Source organism: Lates calcarifer, linkage group LG19 (assembly GCF_001640805.2).
Source record: "Lates calcarifer isolate ASB-BC8 linkage group LG19, TLL_Latcal_v3, whole genome shotgun sequence".
NCBI lineage: Eukaryota > Metazoa > Chordata > Actinopteri > Centropomidae > Lates > Lates calcarifer.
In genome coordinates, this window is record NC_066851.1 from 12,242,639 (window position 1) to 12,254,176 (window position 11,538).

The 11,538-nt window shown below is 40.1% G+C and overlaps 1 protein-coding gene across 1 annotated transcript; it reads left to right on the forward strand.

Annotated features, from left to right (window-relative positions):
* The first annotated feature begins 3,689 nt into the window (after positions 1-3,689).
* Positions 3,690-9,593, forward strand: prlh2r (prolactin releasing hormone 2 receptor). The gene is made up of 3 exons (XM_018683926.2): positions 3,690-3,825; positions 5,293-6,209; positions 7,117-9,593. Exons 1-3 carry the CDS (start codon positions 3,813-3,815, stop codon positions 7,438-7,440), a joined length of 1,254 nt encoding a protein of 417 aa, XP_018539442.1. The 5' UTR covers positions 3,690-3,812; the 3' UTR covers positions 7,441-9,593.
* The last annotated feature ends 1,945 nt before the right edge of the window (positions 9,594-11,538 follow it).

Consider the following 11,538-nt stretch of genomic DNA (forward strand, 5'->3'; position numbering starts at 1 on the left):
AAAGTTAGATTATTCAGAGACATTGCTTTTTTTAGTCCTATCTTTGAGAGTTGGGAGTAAGGACATTGGCAAAGTGAGACCTGTTTAGGCTTAAGGTTAAAGGTATGTGCAGTTCCATTTATGGTACAGTTGAGGTAAAGATATAGTTGTAAGGGGTAGGGTGAGGGGCTGGGGAATACACTATGTGAATGATGGCCCTAGTATACAAGTACAAAGTGTTTGAATAAGAGAGTGGAGAAGCAGTGTGAAGTGTAACAGGTTATATCTTTCTGACTGTAGTATCTTTAGGTGGCAGCAAAGAACCAGATTTTATTCATCCAAAAGGTGTAGCAGATTTCTATTCCACAAATTTTACAAGTCAAAGTTAGTTGAGATGGTGGGGGAGGGAGGGGGTGAGATCGAAGAAAATACTCTAGCGACATCACTCCGGTGTATCTGCCTGGGTTTGGGGACTACATCTTTTTTGGCAAAGTTACAGAAGGGGTTGTGGAGTTCGAAAGATGTGGGCTTTTACCTGGCAGTGACACTAATGGGTTGCATTATAGGAAATGTAAGTTCCAACATTTCTGAAGCTTGAACCATCAGGTCAGCAACTTTAATGTGTCTCTGCCAAGCGCCCCAACTTTAAGGAAGCCCATACATCAAAGCATCACTATGGTTTATCAGTCAGTACACTTGCTCTGTGTAGGATGAGGAGGGGGTGGGGTCCTTTGAGGCAGTTTGTGAGAAAGTTTGCAGAGCTGTTGTGTTAGACTGTAATATTCTCAGCTGGACTTAATTTCTAAATTGAGTGTAACTCTGAATTAAATCGATTCAGCATGGGGAAATCTTCTCAGATTGGGTTCGTTTGAATAACAGCGGCCATGGGTTCATTCTGTGAATCAATTTCAGTTGGGGTCCTTGACATGAAAACCTCTGAGGACCTCCTGATTAGCTTGCTGTCTATCTTCTAGGGCCCAGAGGACTGACAGTGTGAAGTCCACTGAATGCAGTAAAACAGTGTTTGTCCTCATTTTCCTTTTAAGTGGAGAACACATTCTGCCACTTATCTTCACCTAATAAAGTGGACTTTTTTGCCCACAAATCCTGGAGAATCTTATTAGAGTTACTATTTCAGTAAGAATTGTTAGTGACTTGCCAACTCTGGAGGCTTCGCAGAGTCCTGCCTTGTGGTAATAGGTTGGATTGGGATGACAGATAATAGTGTGAGGTCCCAAATGACAGGAAATTAAAATTTGATTGGCAACCATCCTTGATTAAAATGTAATTTCCATCTGTGGAAGGTGTTAATAAAGACATCCACCTGTGATCTCCCATGATAAAAAAAAGTTCCAGCAACCATTTAACACTGAATGTCAAAAATCTTGAAAAAAAAAAATAAAGGGAAAGAAAAAAATCTTAAACTTTGAATGATAATAGAATATTATAGTATCAACTGAAAATAAGTTTTAAAAATAATTTTTCATGTTTTTTTCTATGAACTTATATTTACAGAGTTTCCAAAAGTATAACATATTATCATTACTTTCAATATAATACTATGAATGGGAGTACTATGACTGGTTCCCTTGCCAGGAAGTTACAATAATGAATCATGGAAATCAGTTTGATCTTTAAGGATACAGTCACAGTCGCATTGCTGGGGTAGCTCAAGGCCCCAGCAAGCAGACTCCTCCGCTACAGCCCAGACGACCTGTTCAAACTGTTTTTCAATGTGTTTTCAACAGTGAACGTTTAGTGTAATAATACAAACAAACAGGTGACAAAAAACTTCCCGAAGAGACAAGAATATCCTCCATATCCACATCTTCTATGCTGTACTTCTGACACTGAAGGACAGTGGGGACAGAAAACAAATCTTCTCTGGGATTTCAGGGCACTTCCACGGCCTGTGACAGGTTTCATGTGATATCCAGGAACCCTCATGTGAATTGATCCCTGGACATGACATAATGACACAAAGTGAGGAACGCTGTGTCCATCTTTTCTGCCCGTGGCCCCAGCTTGATCGTATGAAAGACTGATGCAAGACCAATTTTCACCCAGGGTGAAACATCAAGGCCCAGACAAGATACGGGCAGCACATGAAAGGAAAACCAACCAAATGGGTCTTCAGGCTTTTTTGTGTTGGCACACAGTAGCAGTGGTGAGACATCTGACTTCAATGTCTTAAGGCTTTACCTTCAGGACATAGACTGGCTTATAACTTGGTAACTTCACAGAGACAAGTGATTGCCCACTCCTGTGAAGTGGATGGACACACGTGAGGTTGCTGTCTGCACAACCTCATGTTGTCTGGTGCAAAGGAAGGTAAAAAGCCACTTTGATTCACTGTGATTGTCCTGTACCTTTGTTAAACTCACGGGAGGTATGGATTTATCAGACTAGCTGATCCAGTACCACAATGGACACCCTGAGGTGGCGCTGCACATTTATCGCTCTGTGTATGCTGTAGCGACAAACTGCTACATCGTTCACAAGGAACTTGCCAGACAGAAGAAAGAACTGTCTGCGACGCAGCAGGCCTTCTTGTACTCTAGTAATTCAGCGAAAACAGGCTTTCAGTACCCACAATCCTGTCACCAACAGTGTCCAGACCAATCGGAGAGAAAAGTGTCCAATGCAAGGAGAGGCTGTGTGCAGACCAGGCAGGCCCCAACATGGATGTTTAATGCTGTGTGATGCTGCCCTCTGTGATATTTTGGATAGAAACTTATTTGATGTGTGGAACAAGTCAAAATCACACCCAGAAATGAGCAAAGATATGTGTCATAAAAATGGAAATAGTTTTGTTTTCTGTGCAGGCACTTTATCATGAAGGATACAAATGTGAAACACATGTTGAAAAATTCAAATTCTGTTGTTTTTGGTCTCTTAACTATAATACTATAATGTCATCTTCATTACCCTCACAATCAGCCCACTGTTTCCTTAAAGTAGTTCTATGCTAATGAATGTTGTCCTGGACCACCCTTTGCAGATACCTGATTACCAGTTACACTGGTTTTGAGCAGCTCTGACACCAGGAATCATAATCTTTAAATTAGGTTTAGTTTTATGAATATTTAAGATGTGTACTGCTGGTGGAAGATCATGATTTGTCCCTTAATTTACCAATTCTTTTGCTCTACTCTCTCATGTTGGTTTCATGGAAAGTGGCAGCATTGTGTAAAACCTCACAGCGGGAAATGTGACATTCAGCGTTCAAAATGATTCAGAGAAGGAGAGGGCACAGGCTATTCAAGATAATACTTTGTGATTTTTCTTTTTGCTCCCTCCAGTCAATTCTTCTACTCTGCAGAAAGGTCTGTTTGTGACAATATAGGAGAAATAATATCATAAAATCTGTCAGTGTCACTATAAACTAAAATCCCAGACATATTATAAGTCCCAACAGGAAAATTACAGTGATTCTATGGCAGATAAAAAATACCATAAAAAAGGGGCAAGGTTATTATAAATTCAGTATTTATTACCAGAGAGCCACTATAGTTCCCAAGAGGAACTTCCTAAGGGGAGTATAATGATTGTTGTTGGGGGTGACACTGAGTGAGATTGACAGACAAGGCATCAATTTTTTCATATTGGAGGTGAGTCACTCACATGAGCATGTACTGTATGCTGTACGAGAGAGAAAGAGAAAGAGAGAGAAAGGGGGGGGGAGTGAATGAGCACACCTCTTTATTCTGAAGCAGAGCAGGCTGCAGTGAAGAAGTGAAGCTGCACAACAGTGGGACTCCCTGCAGACAGAGGACACAAAACAGGTGTTGGACTGTCCGTCTGACACGTTACCAAAATCTGACTGATGTCTGATGTCTCTAAGAGGTACTTTTTTTCCTTAATATTAATTTGTACTTTTTGAGAATTTATACACTAGCAATTGACAATTTTGTATCAGTTTCCTTAGAGGGTAAACTGTTTATATAATCAGTTTGAAACTGGGGAATTTATCAGTTGTATTTGTCTTTACATCTTTGGGGCATAGTTGTGTGAATCGTTGATAAGAGATCAGGTCACATTAATGAGTCAATGAGGTCATTCAGCGTCTGAAGAATAACCCTTTTTTCTGATCATCTGTACTGGACACGATTTAACCATATTGTCCGAGTAAAATTCAGATAAGTCAGTGAGAGAAATAATATAATGACAAATGCTGTGGGCAGGAAGTCTTACTCGGGCTAAGCAGGTCATTAATGAGCACTTACTCATGCGCTACAGTAGGCCACGGAGGGTTATTAATTCATACATACATTTAACAATATAATGAAGTAGCTGGAATTCGGCTAAGCTAACAAATAATAATCAGTTTGTTTTCCTTTTGTTGTTTATTTTCTTGTTAGTTTTGTAGTTAATGTGATGTGTTGCCTTTTTATGAATGAAAATGACAAAAACAAGCATAAACTGTAGCGAATGAGTTATGAAATTATGCCATTCAGCCCAAAACAAATCAATTATGCAGACAGTTGTAATTCCTATCATCATGATATCACCTTGCATTTTAATGGAAAAACCATTCAAGTGCTCTCATTTTTCTCCTCATTGCTGCCATGTTTTTTAATTGTTAATGAATTAAATTTTTTATGTCACAGCCATTAGAAATACATTGCTTTTCCAAGCATCTATGTAAAATGGGCACATAGACAAATGGACACATCAGCATTCAAGCCCATTTTCACACTCTTGTGCAACATGTAGTGCCAGGTGATGAGTATGTCTTATTGCTCAGCAATAACTGCATCATTGACGTCAGTGTAAATTACATGTACAAATATTTTAGCAGATGTTAAGGATGACAATCTTCAAGAATTAGTTTGACATATTCCTGCCTGTATATGGAAAGAGCCAAGAGAAGGAAAAGTGAAGCTCATGTGGATTGGACAAATGATTGCTGTCTGGTTACAAAGAACAAAAATGTGTCAATGATGAGATGGAAGGGATTTGGAGAGGCAGAGAAAAGTAAAAGGTGAGAAGTGTGGAGTGAAGAGGAGAGGCAGGATAAGATGTTGTGAAGATGAGACAGATGAATGTGAACAGATGGATTATTGTTGAGACATACAAACCCTGCTTCATCTTTTCAATGAGATTGATTGACTGAGGGTTTTGAAGATGGTCACTAATTAGTCTGTCCAAATATGACTCATCTCTTCAATCTCTATATTGAAAATGTTCCATAAATGATGCTGATATGTGTCAGCAATTGAAATAGTAAATGAGTTATCATATATGTAAAATGTGCTGCAGGTTATTTGATATGAACTCATAATCAATTGTTATTCATTCTGGCCTCTGCAGCTATGGACTGGGAGAAGTCACTGAACCGATCCAGGGTGAACTCTTCTACTCCAGCTTCTTCTTCAGCTCTGTCCATGTCTGATACTTCATCCTCCTTTTCTTCAGCTTGCTGCAACTCCTCTCGCCCCTTGTTCTCAACCTCCCCGTTTTCAGCTCCATCCTTTTCTGGCCTGGACCTCCTGTTCAACCTGAAGCTCCTCTTCATCCCTCTCTACTCTGCTGTGGTCCTGATCGCCTGCTCCGGCAACCTCCTCCTACTCTTTCTTATCTGGCACAACAAGAAAAGACACAATACCACAAACTTCCTCATCAGCAACTTGGCACTCGTCGACCTGGTCATGTGCATCTTCTGTGTCCCTTTGACCGCATCCTACGCTTTTGACAAGCGTGGATGGGTATTTGGACCCCACATGTGTCACTTTGTCACTGTCATGCAGTCTGCAGCCGTCTACGCAGCGGTTCTGTCCCTCATGGCCATCGCAGTTGATCGTTACGTTGTTGTGGCTTATCCCATTCGCAAAAGAGTGGGCTGTCAGTTTTGCTGGGGTCTGGTGGTCCTAATCTGGCTGTCCTCTCTGGCTTTATCCACACCTACAGCGCTGCACACTGTCTACTTGGACCTGCGGGCTGCAGGCCTGCAGATGGCTGTGTGTGAGGAGTTCTGGGATGGCCAGGAGCGAGGTCGCCTCATTTACTCCTGTTTCATTCTCTTCTTCTCTTACTTTGTCCCACTGGCTGCTGTCTCCATTTCCTACTGTGCTATATCCTATCAGCTGAAGCAGAGGACCACATCTGGCTTGACGGCTTGTCCAGAGTTGAGATCTGCACAGGCCGCCTGGAGCAGACGGAGGAAGAAGACCTTCTTCCTGCTGCTGGTGTCGGTCCTCTGTTTTGCCTTTTCATGGCTCCCCTTACAGGTACATGTGTAAACTCACTACTTACCTTCTTACCAAGAGTTAGATGAGAAGATCAATGCAGCTATCATAACTGTAGCGTTAGCTAGAGCCAGCAGCCAGTTAGCTTAGCTTAGCAGAAACACTGGACACAGGAGGCTAGCCTGGCTCTGTCCAAAGTTTAATAAATCAACCTACCAGCACCTCTGAGGCTCATAAATCAATATGTTATGTCTCCTTGGTTCCTACTCGGTGCAACCAGTGGAGACTCCAGCACATAAAAACTAAGAAAATCACAGTTAGGCCCTGCCCTGCCAATGGATACCCTGCCCTCCCAAAAAAGGCAAAGAAAAAAATCAAAAATCATTTACATTTTACTTCCTGTTTCATGTGTGTCTCTGCATATGTGTCCACACACAGGAGTGGAAGAGCTGCAGAGGAGACAGGCTGACAACTCCTATCCTAAACATCCAAAAGTCAGATCAAATTATCAGCATGCTATCTGCCAACAGTGGCTTTGCTGTCAGGGAGGCTAGCCCTAATCCTTTTCTCCAGCATCTGTATAGAACTGTAAAGTAGCTACATCATTCTAGGAGAAACACTGGATAGTGGTATTGATTTTCTCATCTCTTTCTTGGCAAGCAAAAAAAACAGAGGTGTCCTCTACATGTAGGAATACATTTTTAACAACAAATCTTGAAAGTGAACTGACTATATCAAATCACCACTGTCACTGATTGAATCATTAGCTTTTAGCACTATTGTTAGCCATGTTTCTTGTTAAAACCTTATTAAAAGACAATGACGACCACAGAAACAATCTTACAACCTTGTTGCAAACAGTCGACTACTGATCTATTAAACTTATCAATGCTTCCTGAAGGAATTAATTCTTGAATGAATACTTCGGATAACATTGTTTACCTTTCAGGTGGTGAACCTGATCCGTGACCTGGACACAGACTTCTCCATCTTGGGGAAGAATTATATTAATGTCATCCAGGTGTCAAGTCACCTGTTTGCCATGAGCTCTGCCTGCTACAACCCTTTCATTTATGCCTCATTACATGACAAGTTCCTGTCCTATCTGTGTCGCCGCTTCCTGTCCCGGAGGAGAGGAAAAGGAAAGGAGCGAGGCCAAGGATCAAGCATCTTAACAATGTCTCATAGAATGCCGCGTCTTCACACCTCCACCATTGTCGCAGATTTACCAGGTGCTGTAGCAAATAACATTCCTCAAGACAACTACACTTAAGTTGTTGTTTCAGATGACTAGGCACACAAATTTTATCCACTGCCGTTTTCTTCAGTTCAGTTGGGTGTAAATCTCTGTATCAGAAATGACACAGTATATCTTCTTCACTTCATATTTACTAAGAAGCTAGTCAGCCTTCATACTGACAGACAAACGGAGTGAAAAGAGAATTTGTTTAAAGCACAAAGTGAAGCTGCAAGGCTTTCATGCAATAGCTGTGTACAGCAGAACATGGTCACAAACAAAAGTACACAATGGGTCAGTGACTTTGAATGGATTTATAAAGGTGTAAAAACATCAGCCTTCTTTGGTTAAAAGGATTTACGTGTAATGACATATCTTTTATGTATGAATGTTTATGTGCTGAAAATCCATGTAGCACTGAAAAAAAAAAAAAAAAAAAAAACGCTGTTGTGAGCTTAAAAATACATGTTAGACAGTGATTTTGCTCTGTCCTGGCAAATAAAACACAGTGAAGTTTTTCATGATTTTTCATTGAATTCTATGTGTGTGTGTGTGTGTGTGTATATATATATATATATTTATTCTTGTGCATATATACTTCTCTGCATCAACTTTATGACATTAATATATATATTATAATGTGCTGTTCTTATTTATTTGCCATTTATGTCCATTTTAACTGATAATGTATTTGTTTAGTTGTGTATGTGTTTATTACATGTGTAATGTTAGATATATTTAGTTGAATTCCACTCAATAAACAGGTTTATTTAAATCATCTGTCACTGACAATTTTATTTATTAAGAGTTTCTGCCTTGAGTCACAGAGCACTTTTCACTCTTTCTGCAACTGCAGCTGTGACATTTGATGAACACAATGCAATATGTAAAACACGCGGTGTTGTTAAAATGTCAACTTTAAGATTGTGCTAGAGTCATTAAGACATGTAAAAATAACAGAGTGAATAAACCTGAGAGAAGGTTTAATGAATAAAGAAATTTAAAACAAACAAAGAAACAATGTCCTGATACTTCTGAGTTAAGTTAAAGCTTTGCTATGCAAGGATATTTTTTGCAGCTGGGCGCCCCTCCAGTTTCAGAGAGCAATTCACTTTTACACCACTGTGGTAAATCCAAATCTGGCCCTGACCCCTAATGGACACCTGAACATGTATTTGTTGAACTGAAATATTGAGTCCGAGTGTGGTATCAGCAGGTTTGCTAACATCATCTCGAGATGTCTAGCTAGCAGCTAAACCTCCAAAATGGGCTGACTTGGCCTGCGAACAAAAACTAATGAGTCAACAACTTTGCTGACACAAACATCAAGCAAGTGCAACAACACAAGACAAGCTAATATTACTCACCAGCTCTATGCACAGCAGTCCAGCAGCAAGAGGACCAGCTCAGTGCGAAGCTCTCGCCAACGTCCAACTGCCAGTCCGACATTTACTCTCGCCGGCCCTGTTGCTTGGTCACACTCACATTTTCACCTCTTAGCCTCCTCTGTTAACGTCCTCCTCGGCCTCTAAGCCGCGGGCAAGAGACCATTCCGAAAATAACGATCTAGTTTGTTTTTACAGCTGTCTAAGCACGCATAGATGGTGGTTTGTGACATGACGCCATTAAGCGTAATAAAATTATTTTTTTCAGCCGTGGTGGGCGAAGACCCGCCCCTACCCAAGCCTCTGATTGGCTGGTACCTGTTTCAAAGATCTACTGACAGCTATAGCTACATTTCTCAAATTGTGCTTAGGTCACAATGCAATTGTTGTGTATGTATGTGTGTATATATATATATGTGTGTGTGTGTGTGTGTGTGTGTGTGTGTGTGTGTGTGTGTGGACATACACACACTTCATACCAACCACATATATATATATCCAACAGATCAGAGCAGCTCTACTGAAAGCAGTCACTTTTACTGGAAAACCAGCGGTGAAAACAAGCACTCTGGTGAGTAATGCACCATTGCACAATCTCTCAGTATTTTCTGAGTAAGTCTTGAAGTTGTCATGACCCCCAGCCACTAGAGTTGTGTAATGTGAGTTTAACATTCTCTCAAGACTGTAGAAATGATCAGATCTTAAATGAGGCAAGTATCAAACAGCCTTTTAAATTTCCTGATGTCCCACATATCAAGAAAACCAACAGACACCAACAATACAGACGTTACAACACCAAGGTTGAAAAACATCTGCATTACTCATCAGCTAAGTAGATGTTATGTAACAGTTATTGCTAGTGAAAGATCATTTATAAGTCTGATTTTGTGAGATCTTTTCAAAAGGTTGCGTTTATAATCATAATGAGGAGACACTGGTTCTCCAAGAAAAAAAGAAACTAAATTTTTTTAGTTTGTTGACACACCATTGATTGGCATTAATACACAATTAGATCAAAACATGATGCAGCCAATTATAGAGTCTGATATCTGCAAAAGTAGCACTTCATCTAACACAGTCCCTTTGTTTGTGTGCATAGATGTCATTTTATTCTATATCAAGTTAAAAAGCTGAGGGATGTCTTTTTAAATACATTTTTAAAGGAAAGGCTAACTAATGCATCACATTGTAAAATTTCTGAATGGCTCCTTTTCTTGATCTCATTTTCTTCGATTTTACCTCACAAAAAAAGGGCATCTGACAGGATGGTGGTGCAGAGGCTGCTTACATTTCAGAAACTCAGAACTCCTTTTAGACCACTTTACTAAGCATAAAATACATGTTTTAAGCAGCTGATGGTTGAGAGATGATTGTGAAGCATGGGCAGTGTAAGCTGGGATGAGCTGCAGTCTGAATATATGAGCTCACAACAGAAGATAGGGAGAGGGTGCTTGTAAAATATATCAGGAAAGCTCATGTGTTGTCACCTCTGCTAATGGGAACATGAAATTATCCGAATGCAATGTTTTGAACGCAAGTCACATTTCTACTTATGCATCCTGCTATTCTCAAGTCTGATTGTGTTGAGAACATCCTTTATGAAAATGCAAATGTGAACCGGCTTACCAAAGTCTTCACATGCAAATGTCAGTGGTCTTGATAAAGTAATCACCAGTGGTAGTAGTGTGCTGTGTATATAAATTCAGGAGAGATGATGGTCCTCTTTCATTCTGAGGCTGTTGAGATTATTGTCCTGAACACTAGGCATGTTTAATGTTCAAAAGAAACTCAACTGAGGCATCACCAGACCTTTAAAATGTCAATGTGTAGAAAAATCATATAAATCAATTCTTAAAAGAATATGGTGTTGTTGTGATGTTAGCTCTTACTGTCTGATGATACAAATAAATAAATAAATAAAATAAGAAAACAGCGAGCAACAAATGAGACCCTTCTGGAATAACCTTGCAGGGCATTTTGAGCTGAAGAAAACAATTTACACGCTTTCACTTGCTCTTGTGTAGTATTTTTTGTCTGTAGACTCACAAGGCTCACAAAACCCTCACAGCTTTACCTGGAGGGTGCACTGTGGGCAGAGGTTTATAAAAAACTCAGAATAATTAGAGAGGGTTTTGATGGAGCATGAAAATCCTGAATGTCAGATAAGTAGCGGCTTAATTGTTTCCTCTGCCTTCATGTGGAGAGGATTTTACACAGACCAAAAGAACAGCAGGAAAAAACATAGTCTCTTCTGAATAAATCGGAGAGCGTTCAGCCTCAGTTCTTGTATTAATGTTATAAAAGGGAACAGCATTGTCAGAGTTATATTTCTTATTACATAACAAGCTGAATATGTAGCATGATGTGTGACTTTACTCAACAATTTAGCAGATAAAACAACACCAAGTCGCCTCAATAATCTGAGTCTCCCCAAAGGTAAAGCCACTGTGCCTGTGATTCAGTAGATCACTAGTGTGTACAGCTGCAGAGAGGGCAGGAGAAGTTGAAAAGAGCAGAGAGTGGTGCAAAATTGGAATGAGTCAGTCTGTGGAAAGCCTTGCAGGTGTGTAATTTAAACACCTCAGGACCTCTGCTGAAATACACTTGCTCTCAGCACAACTCGTGGAGCTGTTGTGCATGACACGAGGAAATCCCATTTGAGGCCATTTCTTCACCTCTCCAGACAGTTCTGACATATGGGAAAATGTTTTCTTGGAGAGGCCTTTGGGGAAAAATTAAGTTTTTCCTC

What these genes read in the sequence shown, in the direction of transcription:
- prlh2r (XM_018683926.2), top strand. An exon ending in TTTCATGGCTCCCCTTACAG is followed by an intron (nt 6,210 to 7,116) that starts GTACATGTGTAA and finishes TTTACCTTTCAG; the next exon opens with GTGGTGAACCTGATCCGTGA.